Source organism: Scyliorhinus torazame, chromosome 2 (genome assembly GCF_047496885.1).
Source record: "Scyliorhinus torazame isolate Kashiwa2021f chromosome 2, sScyTor2.1, whole genome shotgun sequence".
NCBI lineage: Eukaryota > Metazoa > Chordata > Chondrichthyes > Carcharhiniformes > Scyliorhinidae > Scyliorhinus > Scyliorhinus torazame.
The window spans coordinates 303,482,257-303,508,862 of NC_092708.1; the positions used below are offsets into that span (position 1 = coordinate 303,482,257).

The following is a 26,606-nucleotide window of genomic DNA, read 5'->3' on the forward strand; positions in this document are numbered from 1 at the left end:
CTTTCCGGTTTATCCCCTGGGGAAGGGAGCCAATTTTGGGTTGCTGTCTTTTTGCCTGGCCAGCTTTAGGTATCTGGGTGTTCGGGTGGCCCACACTTAGGCCCGGCTCCATAAATTGAACTACACAAGTCAGGCGAGTAAGATTCAGTCCGATTTGCAAACTTGGGATAACCTTCCCCCGTCCTTGGCGGGTAGAGTCCAGTCTGTTAAAATGAATATTCTCCCAAGGTTTTTGTTTCTTTTTCAATGACCTCCTGTTTTTCCTCAAAATGTTTTTGTGAGGTTGATCTCATCTTTTATATGGGCAGGCAAAACCCCGAGGATCTGCAAGGCAGTTCTTCTAGCATTGCCAAACATGCTTTTTTATTATTGGGCGACCAATGCGGAGATTATGCACTGACCTGGGTTTCATACGAGGGCAGATAGAGGCGGGATCGTGTCGGGGGGGGTCTAGACTGGGTGCTTGCTTCCATTTTCTCCAGTGGCCGTGATACAGAGACAATTCAGGCAGCACTTTATCGAGAATGGCCCATATTTGAGCTGTCAAGATTGGAAGCCACGTTTGAGGTGTGGGGAGGGAAGGGGCTTGAGATTCGAGGATTTGTTGGTAGAGGAACGGCTTGCCAGCTTGGAGGAAGTCGGCAAAATTTGGACTTTGGGACCAAACTCATTCAGGTACCTCCAGATAAGGAATTTTGTACGAGGGGCCTTTGTGACATTTCTCCTGGCACCGCCGCCATCTCTGATGGAGAAGATCCTTTCACTAGCGGGGTCAGAAAAGGTTAGATCTGGCATTTATGGGCAAATTCAGTCTGAGGATTCGGACTCGGTGGATGGGGTGAAGGCGAAGTGGGGGAGCGAGTTGGGACTAGTGGGGTCTTTTGTAGGGTGAACTCCATGTCGTCATGTACATGGTTTGGTCTTATCCAGCTCAAGATGGTGCATAGGTTTAACCTGACCAAAGCTAGATAAGTGGCTTCTTTCTGGAAATAGAGGGGCATAAGCAATGTTCCAGGGGTTGGCTGACCACATCTACATGTTCTAGCCTTGTGCCAAACTGGTGAGCTTTTGGGTCTCCTTCTTTAGCACCACATCAGCGATTCGGAATATTGATCTGGAGCCTACTCCTCTGGTGGCCATTTTTGGAGTGTCAGACCCGCCGGGGCTGCAAACAGGAGAGACGGCAGATGTCCTTGCCTTCGCTTCATTGATTGCCCGGTGGAGATTAGGCTGGCGTGGAGGTCTTCTACTCCGTGTACTGCCTCGGTATGGTTGGGTGACCTAATGGAATTCTTGTACCTGGCAAAAGTCAAGTACACCATTAGGGGGTCCGTTGAGGGGTTCTAGCAGACATGGCTGCCATTCATTGCCTACTTTAAGGAATTTGTTTCGGTCAGTTGCTCGGGAGGGTGGAGAATTGATTTTTTTCCTCTTTCCTTTGTGGATGAGGTGTGCACGGTTGGTTGGGTTTTTGTCATGTTGGCGTAACATCTACTGTGGGTTTGGTTATAAAATTTATTGTAAATGGAAACCTTCAAGAAAAATATATATTTAAAATTGCAAATTTGTTGCTTTAGGCGTGAGCTTTTGTTTCGTTAATCAAGGATTGTTTTATATTTCAAATTTCACAGAAAACATTTAAAAGACAAACAGTTTTTAATCTTTTTAAAATGTACATTTAATTCTACATAAAGGAACTGTATAGTACATATTCAAAGACAACGATCTTTATGCTAAGAATTAACAATGTTGAGATGACATTTCTTCCCCTTGGAATTGCAACTGTACAGAAGAGGCATCATCATTGGTCGAATACAACAGATTTAAAAACACTGAAAAGGGAGGAAGGCTAATCCTTCTATTAAGCTTAGTACAATATTTTCCATACAACGCCATCTTGAGAATTACACTTTAATTGTAATCGGAGAAACATGTGCATACAAAACATTGTAAAAGTACAGGGACTAATGGCAATTTTAAGTCTCATGGTTTCCAAATAAAAGTACTATACAGCAAGCAAGACTTAAGGTGGCTTTATCCTCCAGCTGAAAGAAAACATCCCTCCATCTATCAGGTACGTTGTACAAATCAAGCTGTACATAGCCTTCCTAAAGTCATTTTTTTCAGTCTTCTGTGAATTAGTGTTTTTTGTCTTTCCTGTCCAATTTATGATCTCTTTCAGTCCGTGAAGACCGTTTGCCTGAATGACTGTCTGATATAGCCCTCTTCCTGTCTAACCGAGAACCCTTTTCCCTAGATCCTTTTAAATCTTTGCTACTAGGTTTTGATGACTTACGGTCCTTATCTGCATTTGAAATAACTCTACGTTTTCGATCCAAGCTCCTTCTACGCTTTCTGTCTCTGCTGTGACTCCGACTTCTACTTCGACTCTCACTACTACTACTGGTGCTACTACTGCTGTCTCTGCTACTGCTGCCACTGCTACTGCTAGTGCTGGAGCTGCTTCTACTGCTGCTACCACTGCTTGAGCTACTACCACTGCTGCTGGTGCTTGAACTACTACTAGAGCTCGTGCTACTGCTGCTCCGACTCCTACTTTTACTCTTTGTTTTCTCACGACCTCTGCTTTTACTCCGACTACTGCTCTTACTCCGGCTTGTGCTTTTCCTTGGTGACACCCTAATTGGTTCCACTTGTAAATCCACAGGCTGAATGTTTACAGGACTCTCCCGTTCTGGCTCATGCCCAACCGAACATTCAAGCTCGGGTTCAGGCCTGGGCTCGGATTCTAGTTTATGCTGGAGCTCTGGTACTGGCTTGGGTTCAGGTTCGGGCTCCAGCTCGGGTTCAGGCTCAGGTTCAGGTTCGGGCTCCTTACAAACCTCTTCTACTCTCTCCTCCTCCTTACCTTCATCTACTTCCTCCACCATATCTTGATCATTCTCCATATTTTGGCTAGCTTCCTTATCATCAACAGGCATGCTCTCCGGCTGGCTGTTACTTTCCCCTTCCTCTATCTCCTCCTCCTCAGCCTCCTCTTCCTGCTGCTTCTCTTGCTGTTTCCCTGCATCACACTTAACTGCACCCACTTCCACTTCCTCTTCTACTGCCTCCATTTCTACATCATTGTTCTGGTTACCCAATTTCTCCACCTTCTGATGGTGAGCCACCTTACCCTCCTGTTCCTCGTTCTGTTGCTCTTCATTCTGCACCTCTCGCTGTTCTTTTTCCTTCAGTGACTGACGTCTAGGTCTAACTTCCATTCTGTTAATTTGATCTGCAAACTCCAGGCGCCTGTGTTCAAAAATACCTAAAGATTCAAAAATAAACACACTTGCACATTCTGAAATACTATGCTGCAGCATAACAAAAACAAAAATAAATTGCAATGGTGGCGCAGGGATGTACAGAAGAGCAAAGAAATTTGATTATTTTTTAATCAAAGAGATCCATGTCATAGGGATATCCCTAGTTTTATAACAAGGTGTGCTCCCTAAAGCGATCAGCCACTGAGTTTGTTTTTCAATCTTTTGCAATAGGGTAACTGCAAGGGTTACTTAGCTGCAGAAAATACATCAAAAATGGTAAATGCGAACAGGGAAGAGGAAACAAAGCTGAAGCTGGAATTACTGCCAGAGGCGTGGATGGGTCAAGACTTGTACTATACACCTTCTAGAACAAAAACACCCTGTATGTAAATTTACTTTGAAGTTCAGCAAACAAAATCTGTAGTCAATTTGCACACAGCAAGGTCTAAAGAGGTGCCTAAGATGAATAACCAGTTACAGTAATTTAGTGAGGTATGTGGAGAGAATATTCTTCAATGTACCGGAACTTCCAGCACTTCAATTTATAGTTTGTCAATCTGAAATCACTGTTTTCTTAAAATATCGGAATATAGAGTGGGTTAAAATAAGTAATTGAAATAAAACATTCATATTTTCAATTGAAATTAATAATCTGAATTAAGTAATTTGAATTAGGAGTAGACATGCATCTTCACCATCTCATTCAAAAACAGACAACACATCCCTAACACGGTGGAATGAAATTGAAACAAGATTGTTTCAAAAAGAATTTGTTACAGAGTGGAAACTTTTTTTTATCTTAAGTATTTCATTTACATAAACACCTCAACTAACCCAGAATTTATTTTTCTATTTTGAAATGCAACCACAGAAGAGCACGAGTTACGAATCAAATAAGTTAATAGCGAGCTACTGAACTCTCAAAACCTGTAAATCCCAATGCATAAAATAGTCACGTCAGCTCAGTTTCCTACATTAGCAAATGCATACATTTGGTTGAGGTTCCAATGGTTAGATGGGGTTACAGGGATAGGGTGGGGGAGTGAGCCCGAGGTAGGACAGTCTTTTGGAAAATCGATACAGGCTTGATGGGCCGAATGGCCTCCTTCTGCACCGTGGGGATTACGCTAGGATTTGAGTCTTTAACACAAAAGCCTTCAATTCTATTTTCAATATTTGCACTGTGCTCACTACCTCCTTATAACGGTTCCTGTAGATTAGTTTGTTTCATTTGGATTTGGATTTATTGTCACAGGTCCCGAGGTACAATGAATGAGATGGGTATGATTAAAAAATGTCCCAAACAGACTTCCGGGTGCGGCGATGACCAGCTGAGTCGCACGTTTCGGCAGCTCCCTGTGAAACGGACTTTTGGACTCTTGATAGGAGCCCCAACGGCAATTTTGACGGCTAAAAACACTGTGCGGTAAACCAGAAGGGAATCCCCCCTGGATACGGATGGAAAAAGGAGAGAGTGGCCAGATTGCAGTGGATCCTTTAGAGCAGCGGCAAGGAAGGCAAGCAAAAACCAAGATGGCGTCAGAAGGTGGCAGTTTAACATGGGGCCCTGAACAACAAGAGTTCTTGAAATGCTGTGTGGAAGAGATAAAAAAGGAAATGAAGAAAGAGCTGTTGGCCCCGATACTACAGGCGATCGAAGGGCTAAAGGAGGAACAAAAGACCCAGGAGCGGGAGCTTCGGGTCGTGAAGGCAAAGGCAGCCGAGAATGAGGACGATATACAGGGCCTGGTGGTGAAGACGGAGACGCATGAGGCACATCCGAAATGATGTGTGGAAAGGTTGGAGGCACTGGAAAACAACGCAAGGAGGAACAACCTGAGGATTCTTGGTCTTCCTGAAGGTGTGGAGGGAGCGGACGTCGGGGCATATGTGAGCACGATGCTGCACTCGTTAATGGGAGCGGAGGCCCCGGCGGGTCCGTTGGAGGTGGAGGGAGCATACCGAGTGATGGCGCGAGGACCGAGAGCAGGAGAAATTCCCAGAGCCATAGTGGTGAGATTCCTCCGTTTTAAGGATAGAGAAATGGTCCTTAGATGGGCGAAGAAAACTCGGAGCAGTAAATGGGAGAACGCGGTGATCCGCGTTTATCAAGACTGGAGTGCGGAGGTGGCGAGAAGGAGGGCGAGCTTTAATCGGGCCAAGGCGGTGCTTCATAAAAAGATAAAATTTGGAATGCTGCAACCGGCAAGACTGTGGGTCACATATCGAGGGAGGCACCACTACTTTGAGACGGCGGATGAAGCGTGGACTTTTATTGTGGAAGAAAAACTGGAATGAGCGGGTTATTAAAGAGAACGTTCGAACAAAGTGGTGGGGCGAATGTGGGGGGCAAAGAGGGGTTTTATGTACTAATCCTGCGATGTGGTAACTTTTCTCTCTCCCACAGGTGGTGATGGGGGAGGAGGGGAGGTGGAGGAGATGGGGCGTTGGCCATTAGGGGCGGGGCCAAGGGAGAAGCGCGGGCTTGGTTCCCGCGCTATGATAATCATGGCGGGAATAGAGAAGCAGGAAGGAGGGGGCGTCGCACGGTGCGAGCCGAGGTCACGGGGGGAAGCAGAGGTCAGCCAGAGTTTGCTGACTTCTGGGAGCAAAATGGGGGGAGTAATTATGCTAGCGGGGGATCTAGCGGGGGGGGGGGGGGGATGGGAGGGGGGAAATTACTGGGTTGCTGCTGCTGGGGAGAGGGGGGAGCTGGTATGGGAGAGGATGGGCGGGGGGGGGGGGGGGGGGGGCACCGCCTGGGGGAGATACAGCTGCGTGGGAACCGGGTGAGGAGCTGGAAAAAGGTGATGGCTAATCGACAAGGGGGGGGGGGGGGGGGGGGTAGGAAGCCCCCCAACTCGGCTGATCACGTGAGAGGGCTGAACGGGCCGATAAAGAGGGCACGGGTACTCGCACACCTTAAGAAACTTAAGGCAGATGTGGTTATGTTACAGGAAACGCACCTGAAACTGATAGACCAGGTTAGGCTCCGCAAAGGATGGGTGGGGCAGGTGTTCCACTCGGGGCTAGATGCGAAAAACAGGGGGGTGGCTATATTAGTGGGGAAGCGGGTAATGTTCGAGGCAAAGACTATAGTGGCGGATAACGGGGGCAGATACGTGATGGTGAGTGGCAAACTACAGGGGGAGACGGTGGTTTTGGTAAACGTATATGCCCCGAACTGGGATGATGCCAATTTTATGAGGCAGATGCTAGGACGCATTCCGGACCTAGAGATGGGAAAGTTGATAATGGGGGGAGATTTTAATACGGTGTTGGAACCAGGGCTGGATAGGTCGAAGTCCAGGACTGGAAGGAGGCCGGCAGCAGCCAAGATACTTAAAGATTTTATGGAGCAGATGGGAGGTGTAGACCCGTGGAGATTTAGCAGACCTAGGAGTAAGGAGTTCTCGTTTTTCTCCGATGTCCATAAAGTCTACTCGCGAATAGACTTTTTTGTGCTGGGTAGGGCATTGATCCCGAAGGTGAGGGGAACGGAGTATACGGCTTTAGCCATTTCGGATCACGCTCCACACTGGGTGGACTTGGAGATAGGGGAGGAAACAGGAGGGCGCCCACCCTGGAGAATGGACATGGGACTAATGGCAGATGAGGGCGTGTGTCTAAGGGTGAGGGGGTGCATTGAAAAGTACTTGGAAATCAATGACAATGGGGAGGTCCAGGTGAGAGTGGTCTGGGAGGCGTTGAAGGCGGTGGTTAGAGGGGAGCTGATATCAATAAAGGCACATAAAGGGAAGCAGGAGAGTAAGGAACGGGAGCGGTTGCTGCAAGAACTTTTGAGGGTGGACAGACAATATGCGGAAGCACCGGAGGAGGGACTGTACAGGGAAAGGCAAAGGCTACATGTAGAATTTGACTTGCTGCCTACAGGCACTGCAGAGGCACAATGGAGGAAGGCACAGGGTGTACAGTACGAATATGGGGAGAAGGCGAGCAGGTTGCTGGCACACCAATTGAGGAAAAGGGGAGCAGCGAGGGAAATAGGGGGAGTGAGGGATGAGGAAGGAGAGATGGAGCAGGGAGCGGAGAGAGTGAATGGAGTGTTCAAGACATTTTATAAAAAATTATATGAAGCTCAACCCCCGGATGGGAGGGAGAGAATGATGGGCTTCTTGGATCGGCTGGAATTTCCCAAGGTGGAAGAGCAGGAAAGGGTGGGACTGGGAGCACAGATCGAGGTAGAAGAAGTGGTGAAAGGAATTAGGAGCATGCAGGCGGGAAAGGCCCCGGGACCGGATGGATTCCCAGTCGAATTCTATAGAAAGTATGTGGACTTGCTCGCCCCGGTACTGACGAGGACCTTTAATGAGGCAAAGGAAAGGGGACAACTGCCCCCGACTATGTCTGAAGCAACGATATCGCTTCTCTTAAAGAAGGAAAAGGACCCGCTACAATGCGGGTCCTATAGACCTATTTCCCTCCTAAATGTAGATGCCAAGGTCCTGGCCAAGGTAATGGCAATGAGAATAGAGGAATGTGTCCCGGGGGTGGTCCACAAGGACCAAACTGGGTTTGTGAAGGGGAGACAGCTGAACACGAATATACGGAGGTTGTTAGGGGTAATGATGATGGCCCCACCAGAGGGAGAAACGGAGATAGTAGTGGCGATGGATGCCGAGAAAGCATTTGATAGAGTGGAGTGGGATTATTTGTGGGAGGTGTTGAGGAGATTTGGTTTTGGAGAGGGATATGTTAGATGGGTGCAGCTGTTGTATAGGGCCCCAGTGGCGAGCGTGGTCACGAATGGACGGGGATCTGCATATTTTCGGCTCCATAGAGGGACAAGGCAGGGATGCCCTCTGTCTCCATTATTGTTTGCACTGGCGATTGAGCCCCTGGCGATAGCGTTGAGGGGTTCCAAGAAGTGGAGGGGAGTACTTAGGGGAGGAGAAGAGCACCGGGTATCTTTGTATGCGGACGATTTGCTACTATACGTGGCGGACCCGGCGGAGGAGATGCCAGAAATAATGCGGATACTTGGGGAGTTTGGGGATTTTTCAGGGTATAAATTGAACATGGGGAAAAGTGAGTTGTTTGTGGTGCATCCAGGGGAGCAGAGTAGAGAAATAGAGGACCTACCGTTGAGGAAGGTAACAAGGGACTTTCGTTACCTGGGGATCCAGATAGCTAAGAATTGGGGCACATTGCATAGGTTAAATTTAACGCGGTTGGTGGAAAAGATGGAGGAGGATTTCAAGAGATGGGATATGGTATCCCTGTCAATGGCAGGGAGGGTGCAGGCGGTTAAGATGGTGGTCCTCCCGAGATTCCTCTTTGTGTTTCAGTGCCTCCCGGTGGTGATCACGAAGGCTTTTTAAAAAAGGATTGAAAAGAGCATCATGGGTTTTGTGTGGGCCGGGAAGACCCCGAGAGTGAGGAAGGGATTCTTACAGCGTAGCAGGGATAGGGGGGGGCTGGCACTACCGAGCCTAAGTGAGTATTATTGGGCCGCTAATATTTCAATGGTGAGTAAGTGGATGGGAGAGGAGGAGGGAGCGGCGTGGAAGAGATTAGAGAGGGCGTCCTGTAGGGGGACTAGCCTACAGGCTATGGTGACAGCCCCATTGCCGTTCTCACCGAGGAACTACACCACAAGCCCGGTGGTGGTGGCTACACTGAAGATTTGGGGACAGTGGAGACGGCATAGGGGAAAGACTGGAGCCTTGGGGGGGGGGGGGGGGGGTCCCCGATAAGAAACAACCATCGGTTTGCCCCGGGGGGAATGGATGGGGGATATGGAATGTGGCAAAGAGCAGGAATAACGCAACTGAAAGATCTGTTTGTGGATGGGAAGTTCGCGAGTCTGGGAGCGCTGACCAGTAAATTTTTTGGGGTGGAGGATAGGTGTGCGAGGTGCTCGAGAAGCCCAGCGAATCATACCCATATGTTTTGGTCATGCCCGGCACTACAGGGGTTTTGGATGGGGGTGACAAAGGTGCTTTCAAAAGTAGTAGGGGTCCGGGTCGAACCAAGCTGGGGGTTGGCTATATTTGGGGTTGCACAAGAGCCGGGAGTGCAGGAGGCAAGAGAGGCCGATGTTTTGGCCTTTGCGTCCCTAGTAGCCCGGCGCAGGATATTGCTAATGTGGAAAGAAGCCAAGCCCCCGGGGGTGGAGACCTGGATAAATGACATGGCGGGGTTTATAAAGCTAGAGCGGATTAAGTTCGTCCTAAGGGGGTCGGCTCAAGGGTTCACCAGGCGGTGGCAATCGTTCGTCGAATACCTCGCAGAAAGATAGACGGAATGGGAAAAAGGCAGCAGCAGCAGCCCAGGATCGGGGGAGGGGGGGGGGGGGGGGGGGGGGGGGGGGAGGAGGAACCAGAAGGACTCAGGGTTGTTAATATATACTGTCTGTATATATGTATAGGTCGTTGCTACAGATAATTATATATTGGACTGTTAGATTATATTTTTGGAGAGTGTTACTTGTGACAAGGCAGTTGCCAATTAGGGCTAGTTTTCATTTTTGTTCTTTATTATTTATTCATTTTTTGTTTATAAAATAGGTCATTGTTATTTTTGTTATAATATTTTGTGTAAAGGATGCACAATGTACTGTGTTGGTTGACCAAAAATTTTCAAACCGTGCTCGCGGGGGTCACTCACCCACAACACAAAAGATGTGCACGGTAGGAAGAATAGCCCCTTAATTTGAAAATTAAAAAAAAAAGTTTACTGATGTTGCTTTTGTTTTTGTTTTTAAAAAAAAGTACAGTAACAATTTTATTTCAGCAACACAGGTTTTACCAAGTCACAGCACAATTATATGTAGGGATATGCTAAAGTCACAGCACAATTATATGTAGGGATATGCTAGCCTTGTAAATGTGTTTTTGGACTTTTACCACCTAAGGTTTGAGAGTTCAAATTCCACAGTAACTTGTGAAACTGATTATAAAGGCCTATAGAAAGTACAGTATCTACAGAGTTAAATGTAACATTCATCAGTCCTGCCATACATCCAAGTCCAGTCAGGTACTAGATGGTTTAGTATAAATGCTATCAGGGTAAGTAACACTTCTGCCATGCATGTACCAAGCATATCCCATGAACAAAAAACATGTCACAATTGGATTATCATGTTTGCAGAGAAAGTAAGTCACGTGATGGTGGCAGTGGAATCATAGCATTTACAGTGCAGAAGGTGGTCACTCAGCCCATCGAGTCTGTACCGGCTCTTTGAAAGAGCACCCTACCCAAGCCCACACCGCCACCCTTTCCCCATAACCCAACCCAACACTGAGGGCAATTTTGGACACAAAGGGCAATTTAGCATGGCCAATTCACCTAACCTGCACATCTTTGGACTGGGAGGAAACCAGAGCACCCGGAGGAAACTCACGCAGACACGGGGACAACGTGCACACTCCGCACAGTGACCCAAGCCAGGAATCGAACCTGGGACCCTGGAGCTGTGAAGCAGTTGTGCTAACCACTATGCTACCATGCTGCCCTAGGCCGAGTGCAGTGAGACAGAGTGCTTATATCTGGGATTTTGGTAAATTAAGTAATTTGGGGCAGTGAGAATGGTGTTGCCCAGGCAAGTGGTCCAAGAGAGGGAGCTGGAGTCAGCGAGTGAGAGCCGAAACCTGGAGGCATTAATTGGTTGTGGAGGTAGGCGATTGGTGAGTTTCAAGCTTTTTGTCCCCTCTAAACTAGGGCAGTAGATATGAGGAACTGGAGATAGCAATGGAGGAATCTGAAATCTTGCAAATGTTCCAAAGGTTTGATGCTCTTGCAGCTTGTGTGGATGACAGCAGCACTGATGCAGGGGGCCATTCAAGTACAGGGAGCAAAATAGAATGTAGCTGTAGTAGGAAACACTATATAGTTAGAGCAACGAAAGCTTTGACAAAGAGTCATAGACTCAAAACATTAGTTCCCTTTTCTCACCACAGAGGCTGTCAGACTTGCTGAGATTGTCCAGCATGTTTTGTCTTTGTTGTAGTTAGAGCAATAGGCAGTTCTCTGTGGCAGCAGAGAGTCCCAAAGGCTGTATTGTCTACCTAGTGCCAGGGTTGAAGACATCTCCTCACGAGCTCACGGTAACATAGGATTGGGAGGGGAAAGACCAATTGTCGTGGTCCACAGGGTAGGAACGGCAAAGGTCGGGCTAAGAAAAAAGGCTCGGCTGAAAGGAGTTTGAGTAATTCCCACGCAACTCGAGCAGGGACAAAATTAAAAAGTAGAACCAGAAAAGTAAACAATCGCTGGATTACTACCAGAGCCACGAGTAAATTGGCAGTGTAAAGAAGATCAAAGTTGAGTGTATTGACTCAAATATCAGTGTGGACGAAATAGGTTTCAGTTCATGGGCACTGGCACCAGTACTGGGCAAAAAGGGAGCTGTACCACCTCAATGGCCTTCACCTGAACCATGCTGGGACCAGTGCCTGGTGAATCGTATAATTAAGACTGTAGAGTGGGCTTTAAACTAGTGAAAGGACAAGGCAACAGTGCAGGGTAGCGACCTGGTTAATGATAATCAGAGCATAATAGGGACACAGCGTACAATGAGAGTGCACCAGCAAATAAGATCAGAGTAGGGAAAAATAATAAGACAAAATAAAAGGAATGCACGTAGAATTCATACCAGGACGGATGAATTGGTAGCACACAGAAATAAATTGAGTATGATACCCTAGGCAGTAGAGGAATAGTTGCAAAGTGGCCATGGCTGGGACCTGAATGAAGATTCAATGGTAAATGGCATTTTGGAAGAACAGGATAAAAAAAGTGAGGTAGCATTGTAAATAAGGAAAAGATCAGTACAGCAGTGACAAATGATCTTGGTTCAGAACAGTTGGGTGGATATAAGAATTGGCAAAGGAAAAACTGGTGGGAATGGTTTATATGCTTCTCAGCAATAACTACACTGTAGGACAGAGTATAAAAGCAAGAAATGAGGGGGCTTGTGCGAAAGATACAGCAATAATTGCAGGACATGTTAATCTTCAAACAGATTAGGCGAAATGGCAGTTTGTCTGGAGGATGTGTTCATACAAATATCTTCAGGACAGTTTCTCAGAACAGCACTTTCAGAAGCAATCAGATAATGAGCTAATTTAGATCTGGTAATGTGTAATGAGACAGGATTAATTAATGACTTTATAGGAAAGGATCCTTTCAGTAAAACAGATTGTAACATGATCGAATTTCACATTCGTTTGAGTGGGATAGATGGCAGAGAATGAGATAATTCATAACCAACAAATAAATATTCCATTGATAAGACTGAGAAGGTGCATCATCAGTGGTTCAGGAAGTTGAGGATGGTATCAAATTGTAAGAAAAGATGTATAATACTGCAAAGGCAAGATGTTGCACAAATGATTGGGAAAACTGTAGAAGCCAGCAAAGGATGACTAAAAAATCAAAGGAGAAATTAGAGTATGAAAGAAAACTAGCTAGTAGGAAAGTCTAGTTCGATCTACAGATGCAACACAGCAACTCACCAAGGCTCCTTTGACAGCATCTTCCAAACCAGTGATCTCTACCACCTAGGTGGCCAAGGGCAGCAGATGCATAGGAAGACCACCACCTGCAAGATCCCCCCCAAGTCATACACCATCCTGACTTGGACCTAATCGCCATTCCTTCACTGTCATTTGGCTCCACTTTCCTGCCCGCTCCCGGTATCCCTCGATTCAGAGATGAAAAATCTAACTATCTCAGCCCTGAACATACTCAACAATGGAGCATCTACAACCCTCTAGGGGTAGAGAATGCCATAAATTCACTACTTTGAGTAGTGAACACTAGGTTAAGTGTTCCAAATTTATCTGATCAAGATTTAAAAGTTTCATGTCTTTAAAAAGAATATTCTATTTCTGTATTCTCACTACCAAATAACCTCAGCTTTCCAAATTAAACACCATCTACCAACTTGCTGCCCTGTCACTTAACCGTCTATTTCCCATTGCACCTATGTCCTTCTCACATTGAATCTCATCGTTTAAACAATCTACACCACTTTAATAAGTTGTTTTTCATTAAAATAGCACCTAGTATCAAACTACAAATCAGCTACACAACTACAAAAAAAAAAAAAAAAAAAAAAAATCAATTTCACTGGTACTTGATACAAAACAATTGTTGAATTACCAAGAATTCAAATTCATGCTTCCGGAAGCACAAGATAAATATATTTAAACCGAGCTCTTGCACTGTCCTTTAGCCATGCCACTCAAATTTGATTCTTTTTTTTTATTATTAGTTTTTTTTCCCAATTAAGGGGCAATTTAGCATGCCCAATCCACTTGCCCTGCACATCTTTTGGGTTGTGGGGGTGAGATCAGCACACAGGGAGAATGTGCAAACTCCACACGGACAGTGACCCGGGGCTGGAATCGAACCCGGGTCCTCAGTGCCGTGAGGCAGGAGTGCTAAGCATTGCCCACCGTGCCACCCTAGCTCAAGTTTGATTCTGTTTATAATGCAAGTATTTCTCCACACTGCACACACACACACACACCTCACCATGAGTAACATAAACCTACAAAGCCCATGTTTATCTCGACTGAAAATATCTGTGAAACTCTACCAGCACAGGCTTCTGGATAGTAGAAAAGATATATCACCTCAAACCACCTCATTTCTAAACCACCAAAAAATTCTTCTCCCCTTCAATGCCCAACTATTCTCCAATTATTGAAGAACAGTTCGTCATCCCCTTACTTCTTCTAAATTCACAGGATCCATTCAGTGCAAGCCATTCAACCCATTGAGTCTGCATCGGCCCTCCAAAAGGAGCCCCCTACCTAGGCCCAGTACCCCGATCCATCCCTGTAACCCCATCTAACCGTTGAACACGAAGGGGAAATTTAGCATGGTCAATCCACCTAACCTGCACATCTTTGAAACTGAAGCACCCGGAGGAAACCCACTCAGACATGGGAAGAATGGACAAAGTCCACACAGACAGTCACATAAGTTTGGAATGGAGCCCAGGTCTCTGGTGTTGTGATGCAGCAGTGCTACCGTGCTGCTCATTTGTTGAATGAACTCCAAATACATTACCCTACATGTTCAACTTTCTCCCCATAAGCAATGTTGAAATCATACACCATCTTCTGCATTTAAACACTTTCAAAAAGACACTTGTACTTCGGTCGCACTGGACTTTGATTATTAAAAACACTGAACATTCTATATCTTCTACTTGTTAATCTTTCTTTAGAATAACTAGACACTGGTACATTCTGCAAATCCTATTCCTATAGAGGAACCAGAGGTAATTCCATTGACATACTGGGAAATATAACTGCCACTGCTCAACTTAACTCTATCCAACAAGCTACATTTCTTTAATCATGTAATATAATCTCAGGCCTGAAACATGACATCCACTATCTTGTAATTCTACTAGTAAAACACTTACCATTCATCTTCCTTTGGGATTCATCCAAAAGTTTTTGAGTAGCTGGACAATGTTTGCCAGGTATATAGAATAGGTGTGGTTTTGTTTTGGTTCGGATGTATTTGATTATTTTTAAATTATGCTCATTCCATACATCTTGCTGTTTGAAAAAGGAAGAAACATTAAAACACATCAAGCGACAAGCTATCAGAAAATCCAACGTTCTATTCAGACAATTTCCTACCAACTGGGCCAGTTCCACTTTTTGTTCTAGAAGTCTTAGTTCAGTTTGCTTAGCACGACGTTCATCAAATAATTCTCTCCTCTCATTTTCTACTTGTTTACGTTCTTCTTCAGCTTGCACTTCAAGCTTCTGTTCTATTTCCTGACGTCTTTTTTGCTGTCGGTTGGAAAATAAATTGCATCAAAACTCAAAATTCTCAAACTTTGGCTCACATATCTTATGCCAACACTTTGCCATCCATAATATGATCAGGACTTCATCACCAGCCTTTTCCCTCAATGTACTGTTACTGATGCGAACATGAAAAAAAAAAACCCTTGCAGTATTTAACAGATCTTTAACATATCTCAAATTACAAATAGTCAATAAATCTTACTGCACTGTACACACTATGACCTAGTCATTGCTAAGACAGACACCAAGTTGAAAGGGCACACCTAGAGGCAGCCACACACCTTTCAGTTGCATCTGTCCGCAGGTGTGCCGATAACCTGCTCAACACACTATCATTGTACTTGCTCAACACACTATCATTGTATATACATTTCACAGCACTATCATTGTATATACATGTCACAACTAGGCTACATGCCTGAAAAGGCCTTTAGGTTCAGCAGTGTGATGGTGCACAACTGAATTTAAAATACAGCAGGAGTTCGGCACTGCAGAATGATACAAAAGGTTTGAATCAATATGATTCCAAAGGAATTGACCAAAATTTGCAGAAATAACCAATGGAATGATGTTATGGATTATACAGCTGTACAGAATAATTAAGTAAACTTACATGTCGTCTTGGACAACGAGCTGAAAACTAAGAAACAATACACGAATTGAGGTGCTTAAAGTGAACCCTTGGTTTACCAGTGGACAAAGGAACAATTTTGGCACGACAGTTATTCAGCACAGTATTAAATACTTAGTTTTGTTTGAATGATTGCGAAACACCCATTAATGTATTAGCACAGTTCAGACACAAATCACAGACAGCTTTTACTGATGGGTCTGAAGGACTGGGCAATGAGCTTTCACCTGTGGGATGGATGTTGAAATATCGCTGCATCACACTATAAGATGGCCTGTTTAGGCAAATGAGAACATTTTACAAGCGCATTCAGGCTCTGAATCATTTGCCACCAGGTCTCTCCCTACCGGGGAAGTACTTCCTGACTGAGTAGCAAAGACCAAATAACTATTCAAATGGCATAATTTTAAAGTCTTTCTGAAGCACGGTTAAACATTACTGTCTACACCACTTTGTACCTCAATTAAAATTGCTGCTCTGCACTGCAATTGTTAAAAATTACAGTAACGGTTGCCACAGAAATAAATGCTCTGCATTAATTTTGCATTTTAACAATTACACTATGCAACCATGAACAGTCAGATGTACATTTCATGGCAAGGAACGGTAAACCTGATTTTCAGCAACTCACAGCAAACAAAATACTTGCATGGAGTCTGATGCTTTCTTTTTTTGTTTCCCTTGATTATGGAACGTAACATTGAAACAAGATGCAGGTGCCACTTTCTATTTAGCTGGGTATTTAGAAGTTTGAAACAGTGTGAATGTGGCTATGCAGTAGAACAGGGTTCATAATGACATCTGTTCCACTCACAAATGTGAATCATGCTGGCACCGCTGATGCATTGCAATAATCAGAACTCAAACTCTTGATGCAAGATCCAGACATTGAAGTGCAAAAATAAAGGGGAAAAAATACCCTCTCAGTTGCAACATTAGATTCCTGTTTGAATTTCTGCAGAGTACCCATCAACAGGCCAAACATCCGCCGATTCCTATCAAGTAAAAGACAGCAATTAGATAGTTTGTAACGCACTGGCTTGGGACTTGGCCAACAACTTGTTTGTCAAGCACATACTTCAAAATAAATCAGTTTCAAATGTGCTGAAATTACAATTTATTGCTAGGGCTATACAGTCTTTACAATGAACTGTCCCAAGAGCAACAGTACATCTGACTAATAACACTGAAGATTAACAGTAAATAGCCATTCTTAGGAAAGGCCATGAGGTTTGTGGTAAAATAATTGGCGCACATATTTTTTCTTGATTCCTGCATATTACATTGCCCAACCATTAGGTAAGCCATCTAGGGGCAGCACGGTGGCGCAGTGGTTAGCACTGCTGCCTCATGGCGCTGAGGTCCCAGGTTCGCTCCCGGCCCACTCTCCGGGTGGAGTTTGCACATTCTTCCCATGTCTGCGTGGGTTTTGCCCCCACAACCCAAAGATGTGCAGGGTAGATGGATTGGCCACGCTAGATTGCCCCTTAATTGGAAAAAATGAATTGGGTACTCTGAATTTATTTGTAAAAAAGATAAGTCATCTAGTAGTTACTCAAATGACCCGAGTGATAAGTAAACTCAAAACTTTTCAAAAACAAGTATCCAACACACCAGTTTCTGCCGAGTCAGTTAGTTTTGTAACTTAAATTTTGAGACCTTGCTTCACTAAATTAGGGGCAGCACGGTAGCATTGTGGATAGCACAAATGCTTCACAGCTCCAGGGTCCCAGGTTCGATTCCGGCTTGGGTCATTGTCTGTGCGGAGTCTGCACATCCTCCCAGTGTGTGCGTGGGTTTCCTCCGGGTGCTCCGGTTTCCTCCCACAGTCCAAAGATGTGCGGGTTAGGTGGATTGGCCATGCTAAATTGCCCATGGTGTCCAAAATTGCCCTTAGTGTTGGGTGGGGTTACTGGGTTATGGGGATAGGGTGGACGTGTGGACCTTGGGTAGGGTGCTCTTTCCAAGAGCCGGTGCAGACTCGATGGGCCGAATGGCCTCCTTCTGCACTGTAAATTCTATGATACTATGATCTATGATACTATGATGATAAATTGAATTATTTCCCATGATATACCAGTGCCTGTACTTTCAACGACACTTGTAACCGAGAAGCCATTTGCCCGTCCTAAGGTTGTGACAGACGTAATATAACAGCTGTTAAAAATGAACTGTTCGCTGGTGTGGTGTCGCAAGCTAAAATTAGCAATATAAAGTCGAATCAGGGTGTCAATTAATGAATGCCGCAAGTGCCGCTCGTTGCAACTCGAACCTCGTAGAGATGAGGACTGCCTGTAAGCTTCGAAGAGTTACATTTTCCGGTACAACTTTGTCTGTAAAGTAGAAGATACCTTTCTTTGCCCTTTTCGTCCATTGTTTGATCCTGAATAAGGTCTCGGCGTGTCCTTTCTTTGGAGGTAGCAACAACAGAAGACTGCAACGCTGGCTGTAAAGAATAGTGGAAGTAATAATTTCATTTCAGCACAAATTTGTGGCTACCTTTTTAAAAATAAATTTAGAGTACCCAATTCATTTTTTCCAATTAAGGGGCAATTTAGTGTGGCCAATCCATCTAGCCTGCACATTTTGGGGTTCTGGGGGTGAAACCCACGCAAACACAGGGAGAATGTGCAAACTCCACACGGACAGTGACCCAGAGCCGGGATCGAACCTGGGACCTCGGCGCCGTGAGGCTGCAGTGCTAACCCACTTGTGCCACCGTGCTGCCCGTGGCTACCTTTTACTGGTAGATGCCAATACACCTGGAGACAGTTCCAAAGTAATATATTTTGGACCGTACTGCCTCATTTTCTTGTCTTCATTGTCATCAGGCTATTCAATTATGGAAGTATTCAGTGGCGTCTAATCCAGTTCTTATCCAATGTGTAAAATACACTTTTATCCTCTAACCCTAATTTACTAAAACAATCATATTTCCATCACTGCAGTGAACAGTTAATTCTGTAAAGATCTGGGAATATTCTGGCTCGGAGATTGCAGCTTCATATGCGTCCGTGCATTTAGCAAACTGTGTAAACATTTTTATCTTCCAAGTATGCAATACCTTTTTTGTATCATCATCGTCCTCTGCGTCGCTGTCTTGACGCGACTCTCTCCTAGACCGACGGTCTCCCAGCCTATTAAAAATTAGAACGGTCAGATTTCCAAATACAATAAAACCCAATGAATTGAATCCCTGGGAATCTGCCCACAAATCTGTTACAAGCGGAGCTTCGTGATAGCCAATGCAGCCTCATTTTCACATGAATGCATCGCTATGCAACTCGATATGCCCACAAACACGATCTATGTCAAAAACTGTTTTCATTTGGCATTTGAATCTCAGTAAAGCAGTAAATGCTGGCGACAGTGAAGGTGGCAGTCGCGGCCCCCTTCAAGGTGGTATTGGAGAAAACAGAGCGACAACTGAAAGCACAGGAGGCAACAATCAGGGACATAGAGGAAGCAGTGATGAACCAGAGTGACCAAATCACCTCCCTGGAAACAGAGGTAGCAAGGTTGGTGGCAACGCAAAGGGCACTGAAGAGGAAAGCGGAGGATCAGGAGATCGGTTGCGCTGCCAGAACCTTCGCATTGTGGGCCTGCTGGAGGGCACCAAGGGCAGAGCCCCATGGAATATGTGCCCCAGATGCTGGGTAACTGGTCAAAAGGTAGAACCTCCCCTAATCCCCAGATTTTAACAGAGCCCACAGGTCACGGAGGCCAAAACCTAAAGCAGGGGAGCAGCCAATAGCAGCGATACCAGGATTGGGAGATGATGTTGAACTGGGCAAGGCACATTCGGTCCTGCCAGTGGGAGGGCCATTCAATCAGAGTCGACCAGGACATTGGGGCATATCTGACCATGTGCCGTGCTGATACAGCTAAGGCAGCCCTGCAAGAGTGGGTGAGGTTTGGTATATTATACCTGGCCAAAATGTGGGTAACCGTCCAGGGGAAGGAATTCTACTTCACTGCACTGGCCGAGGCAGACAGGTTTGTGCACGGACACAGGCTGGGAAGGCAGAAGCAACTGTCCCAACAGTGAAGACAAACTTGTTTTAAAGAAAAAGACATGTCCACTTGCAGAACTGCTTTACTTTCAAACCTAGCTTTGAGTGCAACCAGGAGGGGGAGAGAGCAGAGAGGTGCAGAAACACACGAGGGCGGAGGGAGAGAGAACATAACAGATGGGCAGGTGGGAAAAGACCAAAATCGCTCCTGGGTAACAGGGAAGCAGGGTAGAACGCTGGCTACGACAGGTTGCACATGGTGGCAGGGACATCTTAGTGGACCCTGAAGCAAAGGGGGGGAGCAGGGTAGAATGCTGGCTACGACAGGTCGCACATGGTGGTAGTAAAAACAGCAGCACCAAGAGGGCGGGCCATCTTAGTGGACCCTGAAGCAAAGGGAAGTGCAGGGATCAGGCACATGGTGCAAACGGCAAGATGGCCATCTTGAGTGGCCCCTGGTTAAAAGAAAATTCCAGAAAACAGGGGTGTTGCCACATGGAAAATACGGTTAATACGGCCATCTTGGATGGCCCCAAACAAAGAAAACCCCCCAGAGTACAGGAGCTTATCCAAGAGATAAGTATGGGTGATCCCACAGGAAGTGGGTGGGTGGGGGGGGGGGGGGGTGGTTCTATCAAGGGGGAAATTGTTGCAATGCGCAAAGACAAGGAGGAGGGGGCGGCCACTCTAAACTGTAGGTGGATCATGATACTGCACGGCCCCAACGGTGTAACTGCTGGTGGAGAAAAATTGCAAATGGACTTCAACCTGCTCTCCACAGAGAAAGCAGTGCACCAGTTCCACCAGACACCTTTTATGAACATGGAGCCAGCCGCTTACAGACTCACCAGCTGAAAAGCAGGCAGCCACGAGGGAAAAAGCTTGGGTTAAAGACAGAAGCGGCAGACTAGTCGCTGCACCAGAAAGGAACATCGAAGCCGTTGCAACTTTTTACTGAGAGGGACTCGAAGATTAAGCATTTTGACGGACTGAACCATGCTGGTCGCGGGCGAAGGTGGGAGACGGGGCCTGGAAACACCTTTCGATTTGGGGGAATATCGACTCCATGCAGACAAGGAAAGCAGCGGGGCCAGATGGATTCCCAGTGGACTTCTACAAAACATTCGCGCCAGCACTGGCCCCACACTTGCAGGAGATCTTTGCAGACTCGCAAGTAAGGGGCACCCGTCACCAACACTGGCTCAAGCCTCAATATCGTTGACACCCAAAAAGGACAAAATCCCTTTGAAGTATGGCTCCTCCTACAGGCCCATCTCACTACTTAATGCAGATGCAAAGATCCTGGCGAGGAAGCTGGGGAGCTGAGTGCCAGAGATAATTGCGGAGGACCAGACTGGCTTTGGCAAGGACAAACAGCTAACATCAGCCACCTGTTGGGCAGAAACGGGCTTTGGCCTCATTAATGTACTGGAACGATTTGGGTTTGGGCCAGGGTTCACCTCCTGGATGAAAATACCGTTCAGCACTTCCATGGACAAACATCACCAGCTGTAGATACGTCCGGCTGCAGAGAGGCACAATGCAGAGATGTGAGCTGTCCCCGCAGCTATTCATAGAATTTACAGTGCAGAAGGAGGCCATTCTGCCTGTCGAGTCTGCACCGGCTGTTGGAAAGAGCATCCTACCCAAGGTCAACACCTCCACCCTATCCCCATAACCCAGTACCCCACCCAACACTAAGGGCAATTTTGGACACGAAGGGCAATTTATCATGGCCAATCCACCTAACCTGCACATCTTTGGACTGTGGGAGGAAACCGGAGCACCCGGAGGAAACCCACGCACACACGGGGAGGATGTGCAGACTCCGCACAGACAGTGACCCAAGCCGGAATCGAACCTGGGATCCTGGAGCTGTTAAGCAATTGTGCTATCCACAATGCTACCGTGCTGCCCCTGCAATTCGCCCTGGCAATCGAGTCACTGCCGATTGCGCTCAGCGCGGCAAAGGAGTGGCGAGGTATCCAAAGCGGAGACAGAGAGCACAGAGTCTCACTCCATGCGGATGACCTGCAACTCTACATCTTGAAACCCTGGACCAGCAGAGAAGGGATAATGAAACTTCTAAAGAAATTCAGAGCCTTCTCAGGTTACAAGCTTAACCTGAGCAAGTGCGAGATCTTCCCCGTGAATCCGCTGGGGTGGGAGCTGCCATTGTTTAAGCTGGCCCAGATACGAGGACACTTGTTCGTAAAAGAACTGTTGGATGGTAGCGAGCTAGGGAGGGGGAACTGTGCGGCCCTGTACGAGCGGCTGTTTGAGGAGCTCCACTCCCCCTCTGGAAGAAAGGAGGGAAAAAATGGGAGGAGGAACTAGGCATAAAAATAGGGGGAGGACTCTGGATTGGGGCACAGCACGGTCCGAACTTCAGCTTCATGTACGCAGGGCTGAGCCTAACGCAGCCAACGGTGGTGCAGCTGTGTAGAGTTTGCACATTCTTCCCGTGTCTCCGCGGGTTTCTTCCCACAGACCAAAGATGTGCAGGTTAGGTGGATTGGCCATGCTAAATTGTCCCAAGGTGGGGTTAGAGGGAGAGGGTGAGGGATTGGGACCTAGGTAGGGTGTCCTTTCAGAGGGTCAGTGCAGACTCAATGGGCTGAATGACCTCCTTCTGCACTGTAGGAGTTCTTATGACTCTATTCTATGATTCTAACCAGAAAGCGAATGAGTAGGTGCTTCCAGGAGGTGGAGAACAAATGAGAACGGTGCAAGGGAGGCCCAGCCAATCCCCCATTTGTTTTGGTCTTGCCCCAGACTTGTCCAGTTTTGGCAGACCTTCCTTGAGGCCATGTCCAGGGTAGTGGGAGTGACGGTGAAGCCTTGCCCAAAGGTGGCAGTCTACCAGATCAGCCAGAACGTTTCAAGAGGAAGGGGGGCCGACGCCCTAGCCTTTGCCTCCCTACCCGGCTGGCGATTGCAAGCACCACCCAAGGCTGCAGACTGGCTGTCCAACTTGGCGGAATCTCAGGCTGGAGAAATTAAATTCGCCGTCCATGGGTCGGAAGAAGGCTTCCAGGTCCACCAACTTGTTTCAAGACCTGCCTGTAGCCAGCAACCAGTAATGGGGGGGGGGGGGGGGGGGGGGGGTGTAGAGAAGAGGAGAGACACGGACTAGCCATGGCGCACAGAGGAAAAGGAAGGAAGTGGTGAACCACGCAAAAGAAACGCAAGCGACAAAGCCACAGGGGACCAGCCAGAGGGCAAGCCAAACCAAGTTGTATATAAATGCTTGTAAATATATGTTTGGGCCATGTAAAATATGTATGTTGACTAAAGTTGTAGTTTGTGGGGGGGGGGGGGGGGGGGGCTGTGTGTCAAGACTACTGTTGTTGTGAAGATGCTCGCTTAGGAGTATATGCATTGGTTTTTGCACTTTTGTAATTTATAAATTGCTGGAATGTAAAATATGAAAACTCAATAAAAACATTTTTTTTTAAAAGACTGAAAATCCAGTGCGGTACTGAGAGTGTGTTGCACTGTCGGAGGTGTCATTACACCAAGGACCCACCTGCCCATGGCACTATTTCAAAGAGCAGGAAAGATATCCCTCATGGCCTGGCCAATAATCATCAGTCAAACATCAAAAAAACTGATTATCTGGCCATGATCACATTGTTGCTAGCATTGCAGCCACACGGCGCCGAGGTCCCAGGTTCGATCTCGGCTCTGGGTCACTGTCCGTGTGGAGTTTGCACATTCTCCTCGTGTCTGCGTGGGTCTCACCCCCCCCACAACCCAAAGATGTGCAGGGTAGGTGGATTATTCACGCTAAATTGCCCCTTAATTGGAAAAAATGAATTGGGTACTCTAATTTGCCTGTGGAAGCTCCCCTCCCCACCTCAGCAAAGAGATCAATAACCAGGGGTCACAGCTTCCAAGTAATTAGTAGAAGGATTAGGGGAAATTGAGGATGATGGGGAACACTCTGAAAGGGTGAGTAGAGGCAGGAAACGGTGATTAGAGGCAGGAAACTTCCATATGGGCCCTGCTGTTGTGGGAAATTCAAGCTGAAGTTCAGGTTCATTTTCTTTTACCAAAGCATCCTACAAACAAAAAGGGCCCTTTGTCTGAATTTATAGTATAGCTTATATGAACATTTCTACAACACAGATGGATAGAAAATTAATTCAAAAATTAAGTCACAATATCACCCAAAAAAACACAAGTCAGTGTAACAAGGAGTCATTGTGAACTGTTATCCCTGCAGTCACCTTCAAAATAAATTATTCCAATTACATTAGACTTAAGCTTAAAGATAGCATACCTGCTGAGTGCCCCATCCAAATCCCTCTGTTTAGCTGGGGGACATCCTCCACCATCAGAGAGTCCACGCCTAAAAAAAAGTCAAAGTTAACTGAAGCAATCGATCTTTCATTTCCCAAATGTTCTTCTTTAGAAAATGCATGGCAAACCCCTTCTCTCAGTATGCATTAATGACATCTAAAGTTACAAAACGTATCTCAATAAAATCCAGCAGCATCATATCCAAAGCTTCAATCTTTCCCTTTCCTTTTCATTCACAACTTACATACACATGTTTTAACTATGGGGTGCAGAATGTAGCAAAAAGTTTGCATCCCATTGGTAATACAACTTTAATAAACTTAAAAAGGTAGATATGGAAGTGTGTGAAGAATTTCAATCTTACCGAAGTAATCCAATCCCACGCCCTCTACCTCCACCTAGACCTGCGATGGATAGCCGCCTAGCCTGACCAGGCCTGTATTTAAAAATAAATTTTAGTTAACAAGTAACATATAAACAAGTCAATATATCCACGGTATTAAGTGCAGTGTTAAGTACTATAAACAGATACGCTAAAAACATTAAGGTCCTTTGAAATGTCTTGAATCCTTGACCTATTCAAGAAAGCTGAAGAATCACCACTTTGCTTTTCATTAGGAAATAGAGATTTAAAAGATGCATACTGTATTCCCCCCCCCCCCAAAAAAAAGAGATCAATTTGACTGCAAAACAGAATTCAACAGGCTGGTATTGCCTACATGGCAATATCTGGGATGAAGTTTCCTCTCACCCTCAATCTCAGCTCTCAACACCCATGTTCAAATCCCTCCAGAATGGAGCCAGTCTTGTTCAAAGCCACCAATGACATCATGTATGAAGTAGTCTTACAACACCAGGTTAAAGTCCAACAAGTTTGTTTGGAATCACGAGCTTTCATCAGGTGAGTCACCCGAGGAAGGAGCTGTGCTCCGAAAGCTAGTGATTCCAAACAAACCTGTTGGACTTTAGCCTGGTGTTGTAAGACTTCTTACAGTGCCCACCCCAGTCCAACGTCGGCATCTCCACATCATAGCTATCATGTATGAATCAGTGCATTATGTAGGAAAGTTTATGTTCAACATATAATTTGTAGTCATGTGTAATGATCAAGTAATTTGAGCATGTTAATCAACACCGGACTTCTCCGCTCCCAGGTTCCGACCTCCTTCAAGAAGACCACCATACCAGTATCAAAGAACAAGGTAGCGTGCCTCGACGACTACCAACCGGTGGCCCTGAAATCTGTTATCATGAAATGCTTCGAGCGGCTAGTCATGAGACAGATCGACGCCAGCATCCCAGATGGTCTCGATCCATTGCAGTTCGCCTATCACCGCAACCGGTCCACAGCAGATGCTATCTCCCTGGCTCTACAATCAACACTCAAACACCTCGACGACAAGGACACCTACATCAGACTGCTGTTCTCGGGCTCCGCCTTCAAAACCATTATTCCGACAAGACTAATAACCAAACTCTGCAATCATGGACTTGACCCCTCCCTGTGTAGCTGGATACTTGACTTCCTCACCAACAGTCCGCAATCTGTCAGGATAGGTAACAGCACCTCCTCCACAATAGTCTTCAACACCGAGGCCCCGCAAGGATGTGGGCTAAGTCTTCTACTGTACTCCCTGTACACACACGACTCCAATTCGATCTAGAAGTATGCAAATGATACGACTTTGGTGAGCCGTATCTCAAACAACGATGAGTCAGACTACAGAAGGGAGATAGATTACTTGGATGCATGGTGTACTGAAAACAACCTCTGTCAGCAAAACCAAGGAACTGATCATCGGTGTCAGGAAGCGTAGTACGACATGTCCCCGTCTACATCAATGGCTTCGAAGTAGAGATGGTCGATAGCTTTAAGTTCCCGTGGATCACCATCAGTCTGCCCTGGTCCACTCACGTTGATGCAAGTCAAGAAAGCCCAACAAAGTCTCTACTTCCTACAGAAGCTAAAGAAATTGTGGCATGTCTGCATCGACTCTCCCAAACATCTACAGATGTGCCATAGAGAGCACCCTATCTGGCTGCATCGCAGCTTGGTATGGCAACTGCTCAGCCCAAGATCGCAAGGAACTGCAGGGCGTGGTGAACTCAGCCCAACGCATCACACCCATTGATTCTGCCTGCACCTCCCGCTGCCTCACAAAGGCAGACAACATTGTCAGAGACCCCTCTCACTCAGGCTTTGCCCTCTTCCAGACCCTTCCATCAGGCAGAAGATTCAGAAGTCTGAAGACCCATACATCCGGACATAAGAACAGCTTCTTCTCCACAACTACTAGACTCAACGACTCTCCCTCAGACTTATCTGTTCTCTGTAAGACACTATTCACGACACCCTATACTGCTCTTGCTCATGTCCCATTTGCTTTGTTTGTCCCTTGTTCCGCACTGTAACCAATTACTTATTTGTTGATGTACTTTGTCAATTATTCTTTTTGTTTACTGTGTACGTTCCCTTGGCTGCAGAAAAACACTTTACATTGCACTTCGGTGCATGCGACAATAATTCAATCAATATATTCTGCTTAATTGTAATCGATGTAGGACATAACTGTCCCCTAGTCTGTAG

The 26,606-nt window shown here is 46.1% G+C and overlaps 1 protein-coding gene across 1 annotated transcript in view; it reads right to left on the reverse strand.

The window, feature by feature from the left end:
- Nucleotides 1-1,637: 1,637 nt before the first annotated feature.
- pnn (pinin, desmosome associated protein) overlaps nucleotides 1,638-26,606 on the reverse strand; it is a 31,258-nt gene continuing 6,289 nt past the window's right edge. Inside the window, exons 2-9 of the mRNA XM_072489066.1 lie at nucleotides 24,384-24,455; nucleotides 24,000-24,068; nucleotides 18,766-18,838; nucleotides 18,053-18,147; nucleotides 16,621-16,696; nucleotides 14,897-15,052; nucleotides 14,674-14,812; nucleotides 1,638-3,271 (exon numbers count right to left, since the gene is read on the reverse strand). Of these exons, the coding sequence (XP_072345167.1) occupies nucleotides 2,139-3,271; nucleotides 14,674-14,812; nucleotides 14,897-15,052; nucleotides 16,621-16,696; nucleotides 18,053-18,147; nucleotides 18,766-18,838; nucleotides 24,000-24,068; nucleotides 24,384-24,455 (1,813 nt within the window). The 3' untranslated portion in view covers nucleotides 1,638-2,138. The remainder of the gene's footprint in view (nucleotides 3,272-14,673; nucleotides 14,813-14,896; nucleotides 15,053-16,620; nucleotides 16,697-18,052; nucleotides 18,148-18,765; nucleotides 18,839-23,999; nucleotides 24,069-24,383; nucleotides 24,456-26,606) is intronic.